The 26,177-nt window shown below is 39.9% G+C and overlaps 2 protein-coding genes across 2 annotated transcripts; one reads left to right on the top strand and one right to left on the bottom strand.

Annotated features, from left to right (window-relative positions):
- The first annotated feature begins 797 nt into the window (after positions 1–797).
- Positions 798–15,281, top strand: FKBP10 (FKBP prolyl isomerase 10). Its single transcript, XM_063300590.1, has 10 exons — positions 798–1,191; positions 5,656–5,801; positions 6,070–6,259; positions 7,071–7,216; positions 7,846–8,035; positions 9,433–9,578; positions 11,278–11,467; positions 12,006–12,148; positions 12,899–13,062; positions 13,735–15,281. Exons 1-10 carry the CDS (start codon positions 998–1,000, stop codon positions 13,915–13,917), a joined length of 1,692 nt encoding a protein of 563 aa, XP_063156660.1. The 5' UTR covers positions 798–997; the 3' UTR covers positions 13,918–15,281.
- Positions 15,282–15,411: 130 nt separating this feature from the next.
- On the bottom strand, positions 15,412–25,780 carry NT5C3B (5'-nucleotidase, cytosolic IIIB). Its single transcript, XM_063300591.1, has 9 exons — positions 25,584–25,780; positions 23,009–23,107; positions 22,558–22,627; positions 21,252–21,298; positions 20,685–20,770; positions 20,446–20,535; positions 19,101–19,263; positions 17,067–17,267; positions 15,412–16,344 (listed from the first exon to the last, which is right to left on the bottom strand). Exons 1-9 carry the CDS (start codon positions 25,584–25,586, stop codon positions 16,210–16,212), a joined length of 894 nt encoding a protein of 297 aa, XP_063156661.1. The 5' UTR covers positions 25,587–25,780; the 3' UTR covers positions 15,412–16,209.
- Positions 25,781–26,177: the final 397 nt, after the last annotated feature.

Raw genomic sequence — 26,177 nt, 5'->3', positions numbered from 1 at the left:
ACTGAATCTCTCAGCTTGTGCGAATGTATTGACCTTGTTGACATGAGAAAGAAATATGTTTTAGTCCAACCTGCAGGCTTTACATGTGCAGTTTTAGAGCAATTCAGTTGATGAAAGGAACACAGAAATCTGAAAAACGTTTGCACTGCACTTTCAACTTGTAAATCTGGTAGACGCTGATTTACTTACTGCATTCCAGTTAGGAAAATAAAAGTCTATCAGCCTTACTCCCTATTTCTACAAAACACTATTTTATTTCGCTGGCGCTCTCACCACTGTTACACAAGCAAGGCCTGAGACAAAGAGTCTGTCCTTTTACACGCTATAGTGGCACTAATAACTAATGTTTTCCGTATGTATTAAGTTGTCCAATCCTCTGGCATCAGAGCATTTTCTGTGTGGCAGCAGAATCCGTTACACTAACGTTTTGGGGAAGAAACCCAGGCTATGGAGGATTCTCTGCTGCTGCTGCTCCACCGCACCCTCTTCGGGACCACGTAAGCAGCCCTCCTGTTTTCCACTGAGTTAACCAGCCGGCACTAGGACCAGGAAAATAGTTTCTCTCCACCTCTTTAACGAGCCCGCTTCTCTCGGCAGGACTTTTTGCTGCCCGGGCGTGTTTTTCAAATAGTTTCCAGCATCTTTAATGCTCAGTTGGGGCTGGGGCTGGGGCGGGGGCTGGGGCGGGGGGATTACAAAGGAGGTCAGAACAACGCCTAGTTTTTAAGAGGGGTTGTGCTCATCTCAGAAGCGCAGGAACCAGAATCCTGCAGAGGTCTTGAGTTCTTTTTTGGCCACCCTAGCTCAGGCTGCTGTTTTACACGTCGACGGAATTGATGCTCCTGGCTGGAATTTCTAGGCCGCCTCTATTTTAGCAAAGCGCCTCCTCTGATCCCGTTCTTTCTCCTCCCTTCCCCACCCCCCCGCCCACCGGCGTGCAACCTCGAAGTGCAGCTTTCTCTCTCCCTTTTGCACGATTGTGCCATCGGGGAAGACCATGAGTTTGCTCTGCCTTATCTTCGCCCTGAGTTCTTGCGGGGTTCACGGCTTGGGAGACCCCGGTCCCTTAGAGGATGTCGTCATTGACAGATACTACATCCCCAAAGTGTGCTTGCGAGAAGTCCAGATGGGTGACTTCGTCCGCTACCATTACAATGGGACCTTTCAAGACGGCAGCAAGTTTGACTCCAGGTACTCGCTCGCTCAGTAAATCTAGCGCAACCGTCCGAGGGAGAAGGCAGGGCTGTCTTTAAAAGCTGCCCTTTTGTCCAGACCAGAGATAGGTGTCCGCAGGCCACAAACAATGCCGTGCGATCATTAGTGGCCCTATTAAATCTGAATTCCAAAAGGCTAAGCATATTACTTAACAGAATTCGAAGGAAAAAATGTTTTTTCCCATAAATTGAAGTGCAGAAACAAAAAGATGTTGCATTTTATTATTCCGTTTTTGCAGAGCATTTCTGAAGTATTAGTTTAGCAAAAAAAAAAACTAGAAAAGAAGGCCACACGCTCCCTTTCTTGAGGAATTGAGTATCTTCTCTGCTCCCTGCTTTGCTGGGCTTCAAGAAAAAAGAAATTCGGTTTTGCTGACCATTCACATCACTTCTGTGTGACTGCACAGTATTTGTGTTGCAGAAGGCAAAGCATAGAGAAATGTTGTTGGAACAATGCAGGGTTAATTATATAAATGCCCAGCTTGGGAACCAGATATTTGAGTGAAGGAGGGGTAAGATGGATCCCTGTGTTATAGTGGGTTGAGATGCCAGTGCAAAATGGTGGAGAATTCAATATGGCAAACTTTAAAATGTGTAAATATACGAGCTTAAGGACATCATAAAATATTAACATGTCGAATGATTCTCAATCATACCTTGAAGTTAACTCTTTGACCAGAATATTAGAAACAGGTTTGTTCGTTATTGAACAATTGGATAGAAGCCATCTATGCATTTTTCCTTTCACTTCTGTAAATAAAAGGGCTAGAGACTTGGAAAGGGACTTTTGGTTATCTTTGAGGCCTATGGGGAGCTCTCTCATGATACAGCTGCAGTAGTAGATATCCAATCTGCACCTTTAGCTGTATCAGAAATGTTGCAGCTGATTTTGATGTATTGACTGTAATGAAGCTGTTCCAGTATGTTGTGGGGATCGTAAACATGTTTACTTAGAAGCTCACTGAATTCAGTGGATTTAGTCTGCAGGCTTTCTGATCTAAGTTTAAACCTAATGAGGCAGGTAACACTTTGAGGACTGTAACATTTTTGAAACATTTAATTATAATGACATCTATTCATGCCAAACTAAGTTTGCTGTGGATTTTGACTGTGGAATCTTAAACTGTATTTCTAATGATTAGCACAATTGTTCCGTTTAGAAAATGGGTTTAAGTTGCGATTGCACCATGCATTAAGCACTGTTACTGTCTTCCTCAACATCTGATTCTCTAATGGCATTATTCTGCTAAACATCTACCCAGAAGTAGTTTCCATTGAGTTTAGCGAGATTTACTTCTGGGGAGATGGATACAGGCTTCAATCCTGCATCTGCCATAGGGATCCATGTCCTTTAGTATCTGAGAAGCTTTTGAGCAGGGTTTCTGACAGGTAGCCGTACTTTGCTTGATTTTTGCCCTAGCACCTAGTACTAAGTACTCTGTATTTGCACTGTCTGGGATTTCTGAACATGCAGCAACCCTCCAATCCCATGCTTTCCACATGTGTTTGACTACAACTTTATAATTCCCAGCCTGCATGACCCATGCCAGTCCACACACCTTAATGGCACCTGATTGGGGAAACCTAAGAGAAAGACTTATATTGGCTAAAGAGCCATTGATTAGCTGGTCTTCGACTAAGACTGCTTTTTAAAGCTATTTATATAAAGCATTCCTTCAGTAGATCAATCCAGCTCAACATACTACATTTTTTTTTACTAATTAAAACTAATTATGAAAATGTCAGAAAAGAGGGCTTGGCAATGAGTTACATACACAATATAGTATTGTTATCTATGGAAGGAGGATCTCTTCCATATCTTCTAAAAAGGTGGGAAACCAATTTACAAAAAAAAAAGATTCCCTCATTGAATGCATCCACATTTCTTTATTAAAATAAATAGGCAGGCTTATTCATGATAATCCCATGCACTAAAGTACCATGCTTTTAACACTTAATTGCAGTTAATGTTTAGTTCTGATTTTCACCTAGACAGGCTCCTGAGAATATTTAAACACAAGAGACAATGAGTTGCAATAGGATGTCAAAGGAGATGGCATCTGCAATGGGATCTGCAGTTTTGGCTGTAGACGTGTCACCACATGAAACCATAAAGGAACTGAATAGTTAATTTTAAATGGCCAGATTTTGCAAGCTAGAATATTGGCTTCTATTCCCATTCCAAATGCACGGAGTAGCTGCAGCCCTATAAGATGCATGCAGACTTATGCCTACTTTAAGTATTCAAAAGATTTACCAGTTAAAAAAAAATCAGTCACAGTTTAAACTACAGTCAGTTTTGGAAAGGCCATGGTGACTTAGCTAGCCTTTCTTCCAGCTGCATTTGGAATGTAAGATTCTGCTATTCCACTCTGATTGAAGGAAGCTAGAGATCATGTTTCATTTGCTTCTTTCTATGCTAGAAAAAGTGTCTCTGGGGAGGGTTCCCCTTCAGAAGGAAAGGTTTACAGAATTGCTATCCGCCTAAATCAAACATTTATCCATGATCTGGACAAATAATTGGTTTGGGATACAACTTTGTTAAACAGATGGATTCTGCTTTTGCAGCACAGTAATACTAACAGTGGATCTGTCCTAAAGTATTCAACTGCATCATTTCTTGGACATGGATGACCGCTGTGACTCTTTAGTATACTCGCTTTTTGGCATATAAATTGATAAATTAGGGCCATAGGACCTTTAGTTGCTGATTTCTTCAGCCATTTTATTTTCATTTTTTCACAACCAGAGACATGTCCTTCTCCATTTAGCTTTGCACTGATTCTACCACCCTGAACCAGCAACTGTACAATATGATAGGCAGAGAAAATCCTGCTGAGTTGGCATAACTTTCCAACAGGAGACAGGAACACCTTTCAAGGGAACAGAAGACTTGCTTGCAGGACTCGGCCAAAGTTGAAGTTGTATGTACAGTAAATTGTATTGATTTCAGTGGTAGGTTGGGCTGAGTACAGGAAGTCCTTGATTTATAACCATTTGTTTAGTGACCATTCAAAGTTACGACAGTGCTGGAAAAAGTGACTCACAACTGTTCCTCATATTTACAACTGTCGCAGTGTCCCTGCAGTCATGTGATCAAATTTCGGGCACCTGGCAATCTGCATGTATTTACAATGGTTGCAGCATCCCGGGGTCACGTGATTGCCATTTGCAACCTTCCCAGCCAGCTTCCAACTAGCAAAATTAGTGGGGGACCACGTGATTCCATTAATAACTGTGCTGATTTGCTTAAGGACTACTGCAAAACATGTCATAAAATTGGGTGCAGTCACATGATGCCTCACTTAACACTGAATTTTCCAGTCCCTATTGTGGTCATAAGTCAAGGACTACCTGTAACTGACTGCCCAGCAAACCCCCTGGTCAAATGGAAACTTGAATCTCAGTCTTCTTAGTACAAGTATGACAAGATTGAGTGGCTATGGGTTTTAGGGCTCCTCACGCCCGGTGATTTCCCATGATTAACTCTGGGTGTGGTAACGCTGCCCCATGCAGGGTTGGTGCACAATTTGGGGGTTCTCCTGGACACTCAGTTCTTGCTCAAGGAGCAGATGGCAACAGTGGCCAGGAGTCTCTTTGCACAATTACATCTTGTGTATCAGCTGCTCCCATTCCTAGACGGGGAGGCCCTGCTCATGATCACTCATGCCATAGTCACCTCCCAGTTGGAGTATTGTAACACACTCTACATGGGGCTGCCCTTGAATAGCATTTGGAAGCTGGTCCAGAACACAGCAGTAGATGCAGTATTAGGTGTGCCGTGCTATGCCCACGTAATGCCAATGCTACATGAGTTGAACTGCTTTCTATATGCAAGTCAAGGTGCTGGTTGTCACCTTTAAAGCCCTACATGGCATGGCTCAGATTACTTGCAGGATGGTTTCTGCCCATCCCACAATATCAAGCAGAGTGGGCATGTTCTAGGTCCCATTGGTGAGGCAGTATCACTTGTTGGGCCCTAGGAAACATACCTTCCCTGTCATGGTACCTGCCTTGTGGAAAAGCCACGCTCTTGAAATACAGGTCCTGAACCTGCTGGCCTTCTGGAAGGCTGTAAAACCTTGGCTTTTCCCTTAGGCATGGGGCCAGGATGTTAATGGTGCTCTGGTGTAGGTGTGCGCAAAGGTGTGTGTTAGCAATGAGATTTTTTTAGGGTCCTTGACTTAGGTTTTTCTTTAATTGATTTGTAAATTTGCATGATGTTCTTTGCTCACCACCCAGAGTTTGTCTGGTAGATTACCCACTATATAACTTTGTTTAATAAACAGACAAAGAAAAGTTTTATACTACACTGGTTCTTACTACAATGCCACATTTTGTTATTGGTTTGTGGGCAATTTAGAACAATTGTCTAATTCTTTGTTCTTTAATCAGAGTAATTTTGTTTACTCCTTCTGACAATGGTTTCTTCCTCCTTCAGCTATGACCGAGGTGCCACTGTGGCAGGTGTGGCAGGTGTGGGACGACTCATCACTGGGATGGACAGGGGCCTGCAGGGCATGTGTGTGAATGAGAGGAGGCATCTTATTGTGCCACCTCACCTTGGCTATGGCAGCATTGGTGTTGGTGAGTATCAAGCTTCTGATGTTGACCGGATAGGAAAGATAATGAGAGCAGAATTGGATTTCTAAACTGGAAAGTTGCTTCTCAACCCCAATAACCAACACACACTATATTTCCCAGATTTCCATCCATAATTCTTTTCTCTACCATTTTCTTTGCAAAGTATCTTCTAGCTAGATGATAATACAGAATGTTACAGTGCTATGTGAGGGCAGTGCATGTGGTACTCTCCTGGTCTCCATTATAGTATATCTTATTTTCAACCCCTTAGCTGGTCTGATCCCACCAGATACCACCCTCTATTTTGATGTCATTTTGCTTGACATTTGGAACAAAGAAGATAAGTTACAGATCACCACCCTCTACAAACCACAACAGTGTAATCGCACAGTGGAGAATTCAGACTTTGTGCGTTACTACTACAATGGCACACTTCTAGACGGGACCCCCTTTGATAGCAGGTAAGAAGTGCTAAAGCAGAGGCAGCAATTTCTTGGCAGCTGAGGATCGTACTTTTAGAAAAACAATCAGTTAAGGGCCACCATAATTGGGCATACGATGCAATGATATCACAAAGGGCATGATCTGTGTGGTTCTGCTGAAAGAAGCTTGTGGGCCACACATGACCTAAGGTTGCCCGCTTTGGTGCTCAAGGACTAATGGTTCAGACAAACAGAAAAAATATCCAAGAAAGCAATCCCCATAATCAACTCAACAAATTCATTTTTTTTCAAGAGTAGGAGCAGCAGTCCCCAAACAACTATACAGTAGCAGTTGCAAAAGAAGCAGATGTTCCCAGCCGTCGTTCAAAAAAAAAAGTTTGTTAAGGATGCTGTAATATTTTAATTCACAATGCAGTTACAAAGCAGAGACCTTTTTGTGAAGTCATTAATTCCTAACTAATTGCAAAGGAGTCTAATAAGAGTAGATAGTAGATAGATGCCACTATATGCTAGTATATCATCTAGAGCAGTGTTTCTCAACCTTAGCAAGTTTAAGATATGTGGACTTCAACTCCCAGAATTCCCCAGCCAGCCATGCAGCCATGCTGGCTGGGGAATTCTGGGAGTTGAAGACCACGTATCTTAAACTTGCTAAGGTTGAGAAACACTGCTCTAGAGTAATTATTCATTGCCAGAGTCATCCAGTTTCCTTGCTCTTTTAAGGTACTATATTGGGCCACTGCTGGGTGCTCAGTTTTCATTATTTCCCTGGTCTCATTTTCTACCTAGTATCTGATCTTTTCTTTCTCCATCCTCTCTTGCTTCCTAGATATGGAAAAGACAATACTTATGACACTTATGTGGGTTCAGGCTGGCTAATCAAAGGTATGGATGAAGGCTTGCTAGGCATGTGTCCTGGAGAGAAGCGGCAGATAATCATGCCTCCTTTCCTGGCCTATGGAGAGAAAGGCTATGGTAAGCTGGTTGTGAAATTCATGTATTTCTTCTGCAACAAGAGATGAACTGCTCCTCTTCTCCTGTCAAATCCTGAGCCACAAAAACATGCTGATCTAACAGTTTGGATTTCACAGATAAGTTATTTTGTGGACTTAAAAAGCAACCACTGCCCATCATTTGCTGACTTTGTTACATGGAGAAGTAGAACCATGTAGGGAGAGGATTGTGGCCATTAGCTCTTCTCCTACATGGGACCTTTCGTAGTTTTGGCATTCAGCAGCCTTTACCATCCTTCCACCCTCCAGTTATACTGGGACTGCAAATCTCAGAATTCCCAGCTGGGTGGATTATGCACGGCATTGGGATATGCTGGGAGTGTTTTTGTTCATTTTACATCCAGGTCTTGCCAGCTGCTAAGACCTGTAATGAACCAAGCTTAGCAACTGGGCATTTTTTTAAGGAATGGCAGAATCTACTTCCACAAACATAGCATCTTTTGTATTTCTCCAGAGTAAATGCCCACAAATAACAGCACATGTATACAGCACACCACATTGTCCAGTTTAAAAGCATTGTTCTCCCCTCATCTGGCTCAATTCATATTTGTGCCAGCTTGAACTGAGTCCTTTCTCCTTTCTTCCTTTCAGAAACTGTCATCCCCCCGCAAGCATCTCTGGTTTTTTATGTTCTTCTGGTGGACCTGCACAATCCAAAAGATAGTATCTTTCTGGAGCACTTGGAAATGCCAGCATCATGCAAACGCAAGGCTGTGACTGGAGATTTTGTGCGGTACCATTACAATGGCACTTTGATGGATGGGACCCTCTTTGATTCCAGGTGAAACAAACACTCTGCTGAATCAGTTCCAGCTTCTGATGATTACATGCCCATATAGTCTTCTTGGCAACAGTGACTGGCTTCTTCCAGGCTGTTTCCTTGATGTTTTATTTATTGATTGTTTGTTTTAATCCAGAAGAACAGGTAAAACATCAAACCCAACAGACAGCCCAGACAAAATGATCTTATAAACAATACAAATCATACAAAACAGGACCCCCAGAAATACAATAACACATTGATACATCAGCCCCAGGCCTGGGACCAAAGCCAGGTTTTAAGAGCTTTCCAGAATGTGCGGGTGCAACCTCCAGCCTTGGAATTTCTTGGTGGCCTTTCATCCAAATACTAACCAGCTTTTTAGACATCAGCACTAGGTGCTGTGACCTGCCAAGGTAGAAATGCAAAAAGGTCCTAGAACTAGAATCTTATCTTGGAAAATACATCATTGGACAAGAAAGCAGTGAAAGTTGTAAGTTGCATAGAGAGGTGATAGATTTAAGTCAAGGGATTTTACCCAACATGGGTTGCTTTGTTAAGGTTGGATGTTCAAGGTAGGTTTTGCCACATGACTAGAGACTCAATTGGGTCAGCACAACTGAAATTGTACCTCTTGCTAGAATAGTGGGTTTCTGACCCTTTCTGGCAGGGTACAGTCCTTACACCAACTAGATACACGTGCCAGAAGACTTGATGACATCACAGCATTATGCAAATAGTACTACAAATCCCACTGTCCCATATAATACTGTAGATTCTGTCCTGAATAAAACAGCACCTTTGTGTTATGCAAGAGGGAAAGGACCAGTTGATGTCAGTCTTCCTTTGGGTGACATGCTTTTGCAAACTAAGTTGTCATCCATAAAGGAGGTACCAATAAGAGCAATTGGAGCAACATAAACTGCTAAACCAAAATCCTGGTGAATTGTGTCTTACCATGTCATTCAAACACATAGCTAATAAAAAAAGTGCTCCCTTGTTTTTGTCCTATGTCTTGCTCCTCTGTTATCTTTATAAATCCAGATCAGTACATTCAGAAGGTCAATATAACCAGAAGGTGTCCATACAGGCAGGGTCTTCCAAATACAGACCAAGAACAAGATGGAATTACAAGCTGGGCAGAAGTAGAAGTCCTCTGATTGTTGAGATCCTAACTATCTGAACCTGATCAAGAAAATTGTACAGGGGTGAGAGGCTGCCATGTCTTTATCTTCCAACCATTCAGAAAGCCAGATTTGTGCATCTTGTTGGGATCTTCCCTTATCTAGGGAAAGTACTATCTGAATGGGCTCAGTCAGTTTGAACAGCCTGGCTAGGTGTGTGCAGTAGGTTGTGCTGTAGGACCAGCCAGTTCTTCCCCACAATTTCTCTTTCTCTTTCTCTTTCTCCAATTCCAGTTATTCACGGAATCATACTTACGACACTTATATCGGGAAGGGCTATATCATCTCTGGAATGGACCAAGGACTACAAGGGGTCTGCGTTGGTGAAAGAAGACGAATAATAATTCCTCCCCATTTAGCCTATGGAGAAAATGGGGCAGGTAGGAGAAAGCAAGAAGTTTGGGGAAACCTTTAGTATAACTGTCATAGGCATTATTAAATGTATAACATTCCCCATGTATTACCTTCCAAATGTGCTGGACTTCAGCTCCTGTAACTGCCATGCCCATTGTGCAATATGAACTGTAAAATCCAAACACATCTAGAGGGATCTGTGGGAATTCTGTTCTTTGCTGGTCAAACACAGCATATATATCTTATATATAAGATACTTATTTATTTAGTTTTCAAATTTCTATCACCGCCCATCTCTCCCAAAAAGGGGACTCTGGGCGGTTTACAATAAAATCAAAATTAAAAACATATAAATTACAATACAATAAAACAAATAAAATAAAATAGGTATAAATATACAGTATATATCATATAGGTAAGATATATCTTATATAGGTAAGGTATAACATAACATACAGGTAAGATACTGTATATCATATACTGTATATGATATACAGTATATTCATGATATAATTATACCATGAATACAAATCAGGTACTCTTAAATTTTGGCCAAGAGTATAAACCCCAATGCAAATTTTAAGATGTCTGAGTTATCTATGTGGCTCAACCTCTGTATGGTTATCTGGGATGTCTGAACAGATGAATCATTGGCAATTAGAGGTTATGACTCTTCAAGTATGTATGTACTTGCAAACATAAGATAAATCGTCAGCATTTTGCAATCGTTCTTTTACTATGTGTGGGTCTTATAAAACATATTTTCCCTCTCCTGCAAATAAATCCAGGATGTTTATACTGTATGGGTTGTAATCAAGTTATTTTAGTAGGACACTGATTTATTTGATTGGAATGGAATGGAATGGAATCCCACTTTTCCTCTGGGAAATCAAGGTGGCATGTACAGTATAGCACTCCGTTCTCCACATTTTTCACCCCCAAAACCATGTGAGTTGAGCTGAGACAGTATGACCGACCCAAACTAAGTAACACTTTAACTCCTCAGTCCTAGTCTAGCACCTTATCTGCTACATCTGCTCTCCTATGGAATATTAACAGAGCAGTGTTAATTAGGATCCAGTTACCCTAACATCTATTCCTATGGCAGCTACCTCATTTTGCTTTATGGTAGAGTTAGCCCTGCTCTTCCTTTTCCTTGCAACATACAATCTTAAGGGAGCATTGATCGGCCTCTAAATTTAGTAGAGTAACACAGAGACAAAACAGATCATGTGTGAAGCGTGAAAGTCCCCAGGAATTTCTGCAATTTACTTGATTCCTGCCATGGAGATTTTGCATTCATCAGCAGGTGATAGTGTGGAAAAGGTTTTCAGAAGATAGAAAGTTCAGTATTCAGTGGGCTAGACTGAAACAAAAGCAAAAGAAATGAACCAATGAATGATTTGTTTGATTCTACCTTCATGCAGTATGTGAACCCACCAGCTCTGGTTTGTTAGACCATAATTTATTGTCTCAATGTAATGCATGTACCTTGATGTCATAGCTTGTTCAACAAACCAGTGATTAAAACAATAGGTTAACACAACATATAAACAAAGGGAGTATGTCAATGGACACTGTTGCCTCTATGTGCTCTTTAAAATTTTCTGGAGCCTATGTTCCTGGAAAACAGCAACAAAATATTTTGGGTCAGCCAAGTTCCACAGAAGATGTGCATATGTACCTTTCTCATTATTTCTAATATTCTATTCTTTTGTGTTCCAGGGAGCAAGATACCGGGCTCAGCTGTCCTTATATTTGATGTACATGTCATTGATTTCCACAACCCCGCAGATCCAGTAGAGATAGAGACCATCTTCCGCCCTGCAGACTGTAACGTCACCACTCACGATAGAGATTTTGTCCACTATCATTATAACTGCACGCTCCTGGATGGCACCAAGCTTTTCTCCTCGTGAGTTCCTAGCTCAGAGCAGTTCAATTAAATGTCTATCCTGCCTCATTGCAAAAATCGCAAAATGGAAATACTGAGCAAATACACCATCAAAACGTAGGGGTTTTTTTAACCTATATAAAACAAGCATACATTCCTAATTAGAATTTCATTTTTCACCATCAAAGATTGACCAATCCCCCTTCCCCTCAAAATTACTATACAAATCTGAAGACAACTTTGGGACTTCTAAATTACAAAAATACTTTTCCTTTAAGAAATTTCTTTTGTGGACTGTCTTGTGAGAGTACGGCAACTACGTCAGCGTCCCATGTTGCTTTATGTCCCCTTCTAAGGAATTGCACAGCAAAATAATTGCTAAATAAGGAGACGTGTTAATTGCATAACCTATACAGGTGCAGAATTTACATTTTCTTAAATCTAGAATTGTAGGGAAAAAGCTTTGGAGAGCCAACATGGGATGGAGCACATTATTCTGAAAATTTAACCAAGTATTTTCAAGAGTCAATGGACTCAATGGTTTGTTTCCCACTGACAGGCATGACTATGAACATCCTCAAGAAGCTACCCTGGGTACCAGTAAGATAATTGAAGGCTTGAACAGTGGCCTACTCAGCATGTGTGTGGGAGAGAAGAGGACTGTCATTGTTCCTCCACATTTGGGGCATGGTGAAAGTGGTGGTAAGGCAACTTCTCAGGGAACATTTCAGACTATCAGTTATACAAGCTGAGCAGAAGAAACGGAAAAATAATTGGATGAATCCTGAATCCCTCCCTCCCTCCCTCCCTCCCTTCTAGGTACCATTGTTGAAAAAGTGGATCGAAGTGTGTGTGTGGAATGCCTTGTGTAATCTCTAATTTCAGTCAGCTAAGATGCTGGGCAAGATTTGTACAGGACAGGTGATGGGGTTTCAGTGGTATGCACATACCCCCTACATGAAGCAGAATAAGTTGAAAATATTAACATGTGCACTTCATGAATCTTGAAATGTTTTCTAGTTGCTTTTTTTTTCTTTCTCTAGCAGCATACAGCAAATTCTAAATATTATGATAGCATCTAGTCTTTTAATTCATCACCTTAGAAATTATGCATTGGTTCTACTAAGAACTAAAATTCTTAGAAATAATTGTTGCAATCTGATAAAGCATTTATCAGGGCAAATATTTCCATTACCTTTGTCTTGGAGACCTAGTTTGCATGTCACACTAAGGCATAATGTGGTATTTTGGGGCTTAAGCTTAGCATGTAGCACGAACACAGCATTTATTTAGTACATGCAGTGGTTTTATTTAAACCATGCCACCAATAGCCCAATGTAATGTATGAACCAGGTCACTGTTAACTGCTGCCTGTAACTAATACTTTCGTGCACGCTTAGAAGCTAGATCTTCCTGCATTACGGAGATGTCAATCTTTTTTTTTTTTTAAAGCCCGGGGTGTACCTGGTAGTGCTGTTCTTCGCTTTGACATAGAACTTTTACACATGGAAGCAGGTGTTCCAGAAGGTTATTTGTTCATCTGGCATGGTGAGCCACCAGAAGACCTGTTTGAAGCCATGGATCTGAATAAGAATGGTGAAGTCCCATCAGAGGAGGTGAGACTGAGTTCTGTTTTAGCAAGAAAGCAGCTGGTAAAGGATTCAGAACTTGAAGGGTAATTGGATCGATTTTTATTGTTTAGTCCATTTAATGCACATGTTGGCAAAAAGGAAAGAGGTCTAAAGCAAGCAACAAGATTTTTACTTTTAAGATATGCAGTTATTGCAGCAAACATCTCAGAAGAGGCATTCCCTGTTATGAGATGGAGCTCTTAAAATGGTACTTAGTTTTTATAAATACTTGAGTTGAATTGTTATTAAACCTACATTGGGGGACAAATCTATAGGGTACTCAATAGTCAGTATATGCAGTAAAATCAATAACTGATTAAACTGATTATTCATCTTAGCTGCATTTGTTGAAAAAAACTCAATGAAAGCCTAAGAAATACAGCTTTTCTGAGACTATAAAACAAAACCATATATTTCCAAGTGCATCTGTTGCTTCCTCAAGCCATGCGTAGCAACTGTTAAATATTTTGATTATAAATTCTTTGATACAATGTAATCTAGATCCATTCCAATTAATTGCTTTTATTAATGGACAGAGAAAGAAAAAAACTCTGAAATCAGGGGAGCCATAAATAAATCACTCATTTTGAAATGCCACACTCGTTGGGGCCCATTTGTACAAATAATGGATCTCTCTTCTCTGTATCCATTCTGCAGTTCTTCACATTCATTAAGTCCCAGATTGCAGAGGACAAAGGTCATATGGTTCCAGGCATTGACCCGGAAAAAGTAATCACAGACATGTTTCAGAACCAAGACCGGAATAAGGATGGGAAGATCACAGCAGAGGAACTGAAGCTGAAGTCAGAGGAGGATCAAGTTAAACATGAGGAACTTTAAAAGATGAAGAATCCTTTTTTTAAAAGCACTCCAAGTTGGTGGTCCTTTCCCTATTTTGGGGGAACAATTTGGTCCCCAATCATTTCCAGTGTTAGACTGGATATAGGAAGCCAACAAGTTTTGTTCCACATTTGGCGCTTTGACTGTATATTATTGGGAACTAGTTAAATGAGATCCTGTTTGAACAAACAAAACCCAGTGAACTAATAGAACGATTAATCTCCCAAATCACTGGTTGTGTTTCTTTCTTGAGACCAACTTTTCCCACCTCAGATGCATCCTGATGCATCCTGCCCATTTCCTCAAGTCTGACTACAGCAGATTGTGTTGCCCAGAAATAATTAAATTAATCCAGATACTCTATTTGGGATCTTTGTGTTCACCTGTCCAAATCAAGTAAGGTTGAATTTACTATCAGGAAATCCAGACTAGATAATTGGAGCCAAATAAGCAGTAACAGGACATTTTGCATCCACAGGCTATTTTCAGGTTTTCAAGGCAAAGAAAACCTAAATTTATTTTTCTTTTTGGTCAAGGTTAGAGTAAGTGGAATTTTTTTTTAAAAATGCACCATAATAATTTTCCTGCAGAATTCCTGCACCATGTTGAAAGGATTCAATAGGTTTAGCCCTTTCTTATGACTTCACCTTTGAATTTCTGTAACTGCTGTTAAAAGGTACAGGGCTGTTTGATCAATACCAGTCTTGAAAATCCAGAGTGTCTTGATCAGAAGGGCATGAACATAACTTATTTTCCTAGTACTAGCTCTGGTTGCATTTCTGTTAATGGTGATCTGTGGTTAGCTGATAAAATTAAAATCCTTTAATCATTAAAATTCTTGAAAGCAACATAAAATGTGCAGAACGCTTGAAGTTAGGCGGACTTATAAGATGCTTTTTTCTGAAGGGCGGTACACACAACTCCTATTTGTAGTGTTTGCACACAACACACACACACACTAGTGAAACCTTCTCCAAGCTAGTAACTTACAGAAACATTCAGATTTTAATTCCCATGCCTTTTTCTGAGAAACTGATTTTCTCTCATACATTTCAAGTTGTACATCAAGTCATCCAATAAAGATAGTAGTAACATAGCAGTTACATCTTTTGAAGGCTACTTCATTCACCAGTGCAGCAAGTATTTATTGTCATACATAGGCTACAAAATTAAAATGTTCTATCTCATGTTTCACCCACCTAAAAGAAGTCTCACCCACCAATTCTATTTCACGCAATTGCCAGAACATTCAGAAATTTACAGTGCCCAGAATTCTTTCAGAGAATAGAAAAGGCATAACATTAAGGATTGAAATCAGTTAAGTCACTATTAAAGACAAGTAGGTGCCTTGGGACTTACACAAATCTGATTTTTTAATTACAATTGTTTTTAAAAATCCTAGCATGCTGAAGTCTTCAATGGTGCTGTGGTGACTTTTTAAAAACTGGTTCAATTAAAGCAGATGGAACAAAAGAAAATAGGCATACCAAAATGTTCAAAATAAGACTTTTCTTTTATTATATTTACATGTCTTGAATAAAAAAATGTTGAAAATTTTGTGGAAAAGCTGGATCTGGGCTATTTATGGTTCAAAAGCATTTTGGAAAACAAACGTTTCACAAAACTAAAATACAGAGCATCAGAAATCCAATAGTTTGCATACAATTCAAGCAGAAACTCTTAACATTATGCACACTTTATCACGGTTAAGTTCATTCGTTACATTAAGTGTCATTGGAAAAAGCTCAATAGCTACTGAGGCCAGTATGCATTAATTTTACTCTTAAAGATACTACACCTGCTACCTAACTTCATCTACACCAATTTAGAACATGCCCAAATATATAGGATTCCAACAAAGCTGCTTACCCAGGAAAGCCTTCAACCCATCTTCCACAAGTCAGCTGCTGCTGCATAAAGCAGCATCACCAATAATACCAAATTGGTTTCCCACACCAGCATTATTTCAGTAATTGCAACGTAGCTTAAAAGTAGGCTGCGCCATATTATCCCCACTAGCTTCTCTTTCTTTTTTAAGAGTGGTAATAGACAAGTCTAACCCATAATATCACCATATTCTTTTAAGAATGTTTCATTAGTCAAAGTCTTGATTCTGTTGCATTTTGGCCAAGAGAAAATGGACTGCAAAATTAGTACATAAGTTTGTGATGCTATTTTAATTAGTATAGTAGATGTAAGAATAAGATAAACGCTAGCCTGGCCCGTAGTAATTCTATGATACTGGGAATGTCAAAGAACAATGAGGGAAATTTTCCAAAAGGCAACTAGTCATCAAGAGTTAGGGGACTGTGTATCTGGAGTTTGGGCCAGGATGAAGTGTAAAATACCATTTACCACATCCAATGTTTCATCTTTCTCCAGCACAATATCATAAGCCTCAATATATTTCTCCCGCTGTTCTTCCACCTGCATGAAAGGAAGTATAAATAGCAATTACAGAACTAATCTCGTTAAACCTGTGTTTTGTGGTTCCTGTAGATACTAGTACTATGGTGGAACATTTTCTTTGTCTGGAACGCGAGAAATCCAATACTAACAAACAAATTCAGGCAATAAATCCCACCTCAAGATTGAATTGAAAGAAATACCTCATGGCTGTAATATCTAGCCTAATTTTTCAACTATCTTGCTTCTTTCTCATCCCCCCTTTGGTAACATCTTGCCTGATTAAGAGTTCTGGAGAACTTAAAAGCTGGCTGATGTTATTGTATCATTCTGATAGTTCTAATATTCAAAATCCACAACTGGATAATAAATGTATCTAGTCATTCCTCCTAATTTCTACCGATCAACTGCTGCTAACAAATTGGGACAGGTCAGGTCTTACCATCAACTGGTAGATAAGATTAGAAGTTAAGAAGCCTAGAGGCGTGATGCTGTTCCTCTCTCACACTATTGCCCTTTAGGCAGAACCTATCTATGTGTAAGGCTGGAAAGGACAATGAGGCAGGAGCAACACTAAGCACACAAGGTAAGACTTTTTAGGCACCAGCTGCAACTTGCTACACCTCCCCCAAGCCAACCATCTTGTATGGCATCCAACTCTGCTACTTGAAATAGCTGCCTTACTTTGCTTCTGGATAAGGCTTTCACCATCAGTTTTAGCCATGTAGGCACTCTCAACTCACCCTGTCATTCAGGAAGCCAATCCGGAGGATATTCTCCATGTCAGCAACACCATCTGCCATACTGAGGTCACCCATGGAATCTCCAAGCAGTAAGATACTTGTTCTTGTGCACAGTTGCTGGAAATATTCTGAGTTCTTCAGGACTGTGTTGTTCTTGTTATAGGTGTGGATGAGGGGATCTTTGAAACCTTGCAGAACACCCTACAATGGCAAACATAATGGGTTTATAACAGTAATGGCAGAATGCAGCTGAGCATGCATTGTGTGAACTTGCATACCTACAGGACAAGTCATTGTCATTTCGGCTTTATAAACGGACTAGAACCATGGTTCCCAATTTTTTAAGTTAATTTACAAATTAATACCAACTGCAAATGCATTTCAGAAACTACAGAAAATATTTCTTTCCATGTTATTAAGCAAGTTTAAACCTAATTATATCAGGTGTAAGCACATTTTAATTGTAGCTGATAACTTAATGTACTTCTTCAAATCAAGTAACTTTATTACAGCCATAAAGCCAGAAAACAATATAAACCTAAAAAGTGAATATAAATACACCTGCATTAGTTGACAAGTATGTATAGATATAAGATGTATAACAAGAAATAAGAATGAATATAGAATATACAAGTACAAGGGTTAAAAGTGCAATAATAGAATAAAAACATAAAATACAAGTAAACAAGTCAGAATCATCAACTACAAGTAAAATGAATTGTACATATAGAGGCACAAAACTGGACAACCTGGGAGGATATACCTGGGTTATCAGATAAAAGGAGTGACAAAAGTTGTGCTCTCTGCCTGAAAACGTCTTCAGGATGGGATAGATGAGAGTCATCCTAGATTCCCTATAAAGGGAACAACAGAGGAGTGTATGGCTCAAAGACTCTATTGAGCCATCCCCACATGGGCACGGGTGCTGGTGCACTGGAGTATTCTTAAAGGACTGATGAGGGCAGTGTGCCTAGCCTGGTTAAGGTAAAAGCCCTATGAAATTTTGATATTGTAATAGATGATAAATAGGAGGCTGGCACAAACCTTTTTGGAAGAATCTCCCAAATTATAGGACTAGACACCAGGCTTAGATTAGACTGAAGGTCTGTGCCCAAGATCCACTGCTTGAGAGCACATCTGGCATTTTCAAAACCTAAGGAGCAGAGGCTCTCTGTTGAAAAACCCAATAAATGGATTTTATCAGCAGCTTTCTTAAGCCACATTGATTTAAAGTGGTCCCTAAGGACTGAAGGGACCACACCTATAGGGAAGAAAATTAATTTTAACCAAAACATTAGTAAAAATCAAGCTCTAGTCGACAGAAACCAAAGCCATCTCCAAATGTAAACAGCATTCTTAATACATTTTGGGACTGCAGTAATGGCTCTACTAAACTTAGTTTGAACAACTTCAAGGATATTGAACTTGTTAAGAGTGTAATGTACTTCTTGTAGATACATAAATATTCTGCTCAGGACTACAAAGATTGAATACTTATATATTTTCAAACTGTATAATATCTATTTCTCTGTCCTAGTTCTCCATGAAGAAATGAAATAAACCTTAGTAAGGCCAAGATGCTTCAGACTGCAGGTGATCAGTCATACAGCAAATGCTACTTCATACACAAACTTCTCACACTGAAAAAAAATGTGGAAAGGAGGAATGCATCTAATTCTCTCCCTATCTTCTGCTTTTCTACACAGAATGGTCTTTATTTTTAATATAGGACAAGCGTTCAGTCATGGCCTCTACTCCAAATCACAAACAGTACAGCCCAGCCCAAGTTTTTACCACATCTAAGAAAATAGTTCCAGGTCCCTAAGATAGTCATTCTAACTGCAGTATCCAAAATTCTGCACATTATGGCAAAGCCTGGAAGTTTTTTATTTACTGCCCCCTTAACACCTCCTCTGATTCCAGAGAAAAAGGAAATATTTTGAAGACTCTCCCATCAGGACAGAATGGCAGAATCCTTGGAATGCTTCCATGCCAGAGGAGATGAGGTAGGTGAAGAGCGATGATTCAACTCACACTGTCATCAAAGTCCATATAGTTGGAGACCACATTGATGTTAGGGTGGAATACACCAGCCTGATGAATTATCTCCTCTAGCACATCACCCACACCCGCCGAAAAGATGAACAGGGGAACTTTGCTCTCATGCAGCTGGTCAAAGAAAATGCTGAAGCCATCTCTAAGTGCAAGAAGGAAGAGAAAGGTAACATTTGGCTAAAATGGTGAAATGTGGGCATTTATATTTAAAGGGCAGCAGCAAAGTCCCAACATTTCCAATAGATGTATTAGCCCAAAAGGGCAACCATTTCTTGAAGCACACAAGACCTGACAGAAAAGATATCCTTTTTATTTTATCAACAGTAAACCATAAACTTGTCCACTCACTTATCAGTTTCCTGGAACAGATAAGGACATTCAGATTGGAAAAAGCAAAAGCTTTTGTTAGCTAAAAATTAAACTAAATAGCATGCAGCATCCTAAAATACACAAAATCCTCAAATCTATAGTTATACAAGGTATAGCTTCTAGATAGCATACAAGTACTTAATTATAGTAGGTTCCAGTGATTAAATTGATTGCTTAATATGAAATGTCAAGTGGATAATTTTATTTAAATCCATTATTTAAAAGTACATTTTTGGTGGATGATTGGCTTAAAGTTCTCTCAACTGAGAACACATGCACATAAGCATGAGACGGTACCAAACCCTTTTCTTGACACATGAGTTTATGCTGGTAGGAAACCTTACTACCATTCCCAGATCTTTGAGAAATGTATGTGGGACATGTTTGTTGCACTCAACCTTTATTTAAGTACGCATTTAACTATCTCTGCACCACCACCACACATCATGTGAAGGGGCCATTAGATCAGCCAATTTTCCCACAGTCCTTCAGTCTTTTATCTCAGAAAAATAAAGGTGGTCTTTATTTATTATAGGTTTACTAATAGAATTATTGAAATAAATGCATGTGAGTTGCTCCAAAACTTCAGACAACGAATAGTCTGATGACTGTGTTTCCTGACCTGCTGCTTCTGCAAGTGAACAACATTCCAATCCCCGTTTACTTCTCCCTTCTTTATGGTTTCTGGTGACCATAAAGTTGCTGACCCTAAACAAGCTGACACAACTATGTACCAAAAGATTTGCATTTGGTGAAAAAAAGCATGCACACAATATGCATTACTAAGTGTGCAGTAGTAAACCTTCAAACTTTGGGCCAGTTTTTACATTTAATTCCACGTGCAGAATTCCATCTTCCCGTAACTTGGGAACATTTGATACAAAGAAGGAATAACTGAAATGGACGTTTATGTCTTTCCTGAACTGACTTTGTACTTAACATGTGAATCTCATACCTGAGTTTAACATCAGAGTCTTTCACTATTTGGGCAATATCACTCCTCAGAATCTTTTCCTGGGACAGGAGGTTGTGAGCCTTAGTCCACCTGGAAAACATCAGTGTCATGTTGGCTGAACTAATTCACCAAATAAGACAAAGCTCACCCACCTTCTAAGCAACCAAAACCCCATGACTCCAGCCTGCAGGTTGTTTTGGGACATCAAACCGAATAATCTTCTTTGGTATAACACTCACCATTCTATCATGAGGGGCAGTTTGTCCTCCACAGTCTGATATGGGTCAATTTCAATAGGATAGTAATGATGAAGTAGATCTTTCAGCTGGAATATTGGACAGAATCAACACATTTGTTCAAAGAAACAAAACAGATTTTCAAAGCTGATAAGCAGCACTGAATTATAGGGAGTTTTAACATTGGAACACTGCTGTTACCTTGCTCTGTGTAATTACATGGAACATTGGATAACATCAATAAATTGGCCACTGCTGAAAAGGCTTAGTCTCTGGCACTTTCCACTTTAATAAATATTATTAGCAGGCAAAAACAGGACATCTAAAGCTGATTTTATATTACATGATGACTCACGCAAGTATCAGCAGTCCCCTTCACATAGCTGAAGTTTCCAATCTTCAAAGAAAGCCTAATACATTACAACAGCAAAGTATTTTCTCTAGCTAAAAGGCCTAAAAGGTCACAAAATTTTAATTCCTAGGGGTCGTGATAGCAGAAGGACATGAAATGTGAATATCAGTTTGGTTTTTAATTCAGATATTTGCTAAAGGATTCCTAGAAGCTCATACCTTTTTTTTGCCTTCTTCGCTGATGACCCGGCAGTTATCTATAATATCTGAAGAGAAACAAACAAATTTCTAGAAACTCTCATACACGGTAATGTTGAGTCTAAACTTATTTTGAACATGCTGTGTTTTGAAAGCATGTTCTGAGTTTTCAATTCAAAAAAAATTAATGCAGTCAATACTGTGTATGTGGCTGTGTGTATTTTGTTATTCTATGTAAAACCAGAATTTCAAATTGGGCACAAAATTTAGTAACTTTAAAAAATGTAACTGAATTTTTAAAATGATAACTTTATTATTTAAAAAGCAAGTTTCTAGTTCTTGAGCCTATGAAAATAAGAATGGAAATTATGTACACTTCCTGGTTGAAAACAGAGATTAGACTAGAGTTCCAGAGAGTAGTACTTTAGATCTATGTAAATTGTGTATACATACAAAATTGCCTAACAGCTTATTTTCCTTACCTATAGCAGTGCTTCTCAAACTTTGCAAAATCATGTCTTCCACCCACTGTTATCCACGGAATTTCTAAATCATAATTATTTTTAGACCATGTTGAAACAACATTAAGCCATTTTGTGTTAAAATCTAATATATTCCATGAATCAGGCATTATATTCTGGTTAAGAAAGAGTGCCTTAATCACAATTTGAAAATGTAATTTGTCACTAAATTCATTAAGCTGAACCTATAATTCAATATATTGTCCAAACTCAGATGGGCAAGGGCAATTTTTTGTGGGAACTCCTTCTTCCAGCTTTTAAATAGGAAGGTAGGAGGATGGAATAGTTAAGGGACCACACTGTCTCTCTGCTACTTCTTTTCACGCTCCAGAAGTTGTTTGTAATATGGGGTTACAAAATAGCCTGGGGAAGGCTTAGTCTTACCCCATTCTGTCCTCAATCCCTTTGACCCCAATAAGGCCACTATGGTTTTTTAAAAAATGTTTACGCATCTGTAAAACGAAATGTTATTTCAGCGATCCAAAATGGTGGCTAACCAGTAAAACTTGCCTTGCCTTGGATTAGCCTGGTTATTATTACAACCAGATTGGGATTAGCGCATCATGTGAATATACTCATAACCAAAATGTATCAATAACTCTCTTAAAAAAGTAGCCTAAAGACCAGGAGGAAGAGAAATCTACAAAAAGGTAATTTGAGAAGCCTTTACAAGCCTCCTTGTAAAGAAGGAGAATGCGGACAAGAATATGGGAAAACATCAAGGAAAAAAAGAAAACCACCAAGGAGAAGAACAAGATTTTTTTAAAGGGAGCTGACAATTAGGAAAGGCCAGAAATTAGACTCACTGTGTGAAGTTGGGCAGCGCTTCCCATTGAAGCCAAACCGAGTCAGAGTCATGTCAAAATCAGAAATGACCTGGATTGAACAGGAAAGGAGACTTGATAACTTCCCAAGGAATACTCTGTTCAGGTAGCATTCTACAGCACCACAGGACAGACCCACTGAAGAATTAGGTCTCTAAATCAGGGGAAACAACCTATCCTCCCCCAAAAGCTTTGATGCGACACTCAACCCGTTTCTGTTGAACTGTGGCTATTAATAAGATGGAGGGAAATGTGAAGTATGTGATCATATAAACTGTATTTAATTAATTTTAAATTACATTTAGTTTTGTCCTGGCCCCATCTACATTTTGAGGAAGGTACCACTCTCTTCTGGTGGTGAAACTTGTTGGAATAAATAGATACCCTGAAAAGAGATGGGGAAGAAGCTAAGGTTATAAAAAGAATCACACACCTGGAGTCTTGCTGCTCCACCTTTCCTGAGTGCTGAAACTATATTTTTTACATGTTCAGGATTCTTCATCCGGACAGTTATTTTCTGCAACTCAGGCACCTTGAGACAAACATAGTATGCATAACCCTCAGTCATATGTTGGCACACAAATACCATTTTTACAGCTAATAAAAACAAAATGTATATAAAAATAAAACCACAATTAAGAAACATGCAAGAGATTAAAAAAAACAGCAAAACAAGGGAATGTCCATACGTTTGTATTCCCAGTCCCTCCATTTTGACATCTGCCATGAGATTATCATCACTTGTGACAAATTTGGAATGCTGAAAAAGCAGGCAACACCATGCAATAAAGAGACTTCCCTATAGTTGATTAGCAAGAGAATGCAAAAACTGTCATTCAGTCAATGTCCATATTCTAAATTATGGCAGCTCTAGAATACCAAAAATCACCCAGTCACTCTCTCTCAGCCCAACTCACCTCACAGGGTGGTTGCTGTGGGGAAAACAGGAGGAGAAAGGAGTATTAGGTATGCTCACTTTATAAAAAATAAAGGTGGGATAAACATTAAATAAATAAATAAGTCTGGCCTCTTCACAAAATTAAAATGGAAAAACATAAACGGCCAGCCTTTCTTCTACTAACCCCCATATTTTTGGTAAATGTGTTTGTCTGGCTGTTTTGAAAAACTCACTGTTGGTAGGAGAGAAAGCTTCCTGGATGTTATCATTCTTTCTGCACAACTTCCTTTGGGAGCTATGACAACATCTGCAAGTATCATTATAGGCTGCCTTGTAGAGCCTTATGCGTGTATATGACAGTGAGCAGGGGAAAAAGTAACAATTCACTTTGGCCTAGAAGCTGAGAGGCTTATAGAAGCAGGATGTATCAAAATTCTTGCCTCACTCTAAGAATGTTGACTCGTGCTGCTTATATAAGCAAGAAAAATCAAGGCAGGCAGCTTTATAGAGAGACTGTAAACTAATTAGAAGGAATAGGTTCAGTGAGAAGGCTGCCTATGAAATCTTCTAGAGAGTTCAGGTAGCAAGAGGCAGAGTAAGGGAAATAGTCTTGTGAATGGGAAAATGCCCTGCTCCCATGCCTAACAGAGCTCCAGCATCACAAACTGTAAAACAGCAGAAACTTTTGCAACCTGGGCCACACCACAATAAAACCTGGTGTTTGCTCTCCTTGTGAATTTCTCTAAGCTGTCACTCCTACACCCCCAGCCAGTAATCTTCAATTAACTTCCACAATCTCTCAAGTACTCTTCTGCTAAGGTCTCAAATAGTCACATCAGTAATACTCAGATCCTTTATCTTTTCAGTTCTGTACCATCACATCTGCACCCTCTAAAGAAACGAGGTCTCCCCTCTCTGCTTCCCCAAGTCTCCATAATCACACCAATATAGTCTTCCCTACATAATTCTTCACTAATTGCACAAAGCCTGGAATCTGTAATCTAACTTTTGTTTTATCATCACAAATCAAATTCAAAATTAACAGGTTTGAATTTACCATTAAATCTACTCAAATCACTCTCAGCTTCAGCCCTCTCCCTATTTGCAACAGAGGGACAATAAAATACTGACCTTACTTATAGGGTTGTGGTAAAGATTATACTATTCAATTATGTATGTGAATGGCAACAAAACATAGAAAATATTATGCAAACACTAAGCAGTAAAGGGAAAGATGCCTTTTTGTTCAGGAGCTTGATGGCCTACATAGCATTCCCTCCTCCTACTTTCCACCTCTACAGCAACCCTGTAAGGTAGGTCTGGCCTGAGAGAGAGTGACTGACCTAGAGACACCTAGTGAGACTGTGGCTGATGGTAGAATAGAACCTGAATCTAGCATTTAATCACTATATCACACTCACCTTCAATTTAGTTCATTTACTCAGTCCACTTTTCTGGGCTCTGACAACTACCTGAAGCACCAAGGCTTGGTTCACACAACCTACTAAGCTAAAACATAGCTGGCTAGTTTGTAGTTTAGTGTGTTGAGCAAACTCAAGACAAACTGGAGTAAGCTATCCCTTGGGCATCTGTCTGCCCATTCATTCATTCTGAGAGTAAATCTTGACTCTACCCCAATGAATCTGATCATACAACTGACATATCCTACTTGCTGCCCCCTGATGTGTTGGAATACAACACTCATAATGCAGACTACCATGTCTGGGCTGCACAGCAATTAAACGGCAGCAAAGAGGTACAGAAAGGTCTAATAAAACTTGTGGTCATACGTGGTCCTCGGGACTCCAGTAGCCTAGATCTGCGAACCACAGTGTGCTGGCTTGAGGAAGGGTGAACCATCATCTCAGTTATATCCCATCCCACATCAGCCTTGTCCTTGCCCTACGGCCTTTCTCCGTCAACCCTACTAGCGGACACCCAGCCGAGACCTAGATATGAAGGTAAGACTTGCTTTTAAGCACTATGCACCATCGCTCTCAAAACCTTGTCGCATCAGCCATTAATTAAACACCGCCGCCTAACTGCAGTCCTCAGAACGCGCCGGGTAGTGCGCGCGCGCTGTCTCGCGCACCCCTTACAAATCCCTCACCATGACGCCACTCCTATAGCTGGTGCAGCTGCAAGCAGGCCTGTTGGGTTCTTCCCAGAAGGGCGGAGGAGTGCAGAAAACAGACGACCGCGGGGCGGGAGGGCTCCTCTGGACTGCGTAGGCGTCTCCGTCTCCTCCTCCTCCTGTACTCGTTAGCTAAGCGTCTGAAATCCGAGCAGAGGCTTCATCTTAACTAGGTCACGCGAGGCCAGAACCCTTCCTTTCTTTTCCTCCTCCCTCAAGAGGGAGGAGACGTCCGGGGTTATCCCCCCCTCTCCTGAGGTGGGGCTGGTTGCCTGCAAACGGTTGATACGCGTTCCCCCCCAGCTGAACTCCGTACAGTAGTTTCTGCAAGTAGCCGGCGCTTTATTGTGTTTCAGTTATTTTATTATTGGCAGATTCAAAAGACGGGCTGTCCATTGAAACGCTACAAAATGGCTTTGCAGGACTCTTGGTATTTTAAAGGCAGTTTGATAGTCGACGTTTCTCTTGTTAAAAATAGTACTCTTATGCTGTGATTCGTATAGCGCCTTGGTGATCTTAGTGGCAACAGGATAGTGATGACCCCGCCGCAAAGTGGGGACTTTAAAGCCC

Source organism: Candoia aspera, chromosome 4, assembly GCF_035149785.1.
Source record: "Candoia aspera isolate rCanAsp1 chromosome 4, rCanAsp1.hap2, whole genome shotgun sequence".
Lineage (NCBI taxonomy): Eukaryota > Metazoa > Chordata > Lepidosauria > Squamata > Boidae > Candoia > Candoia aspera.
The sequence above is the reverse complement of the archived record's forward strand: the minus strand, read 5'-3'. Positions and strand labels throughout refer to the sequence as shown.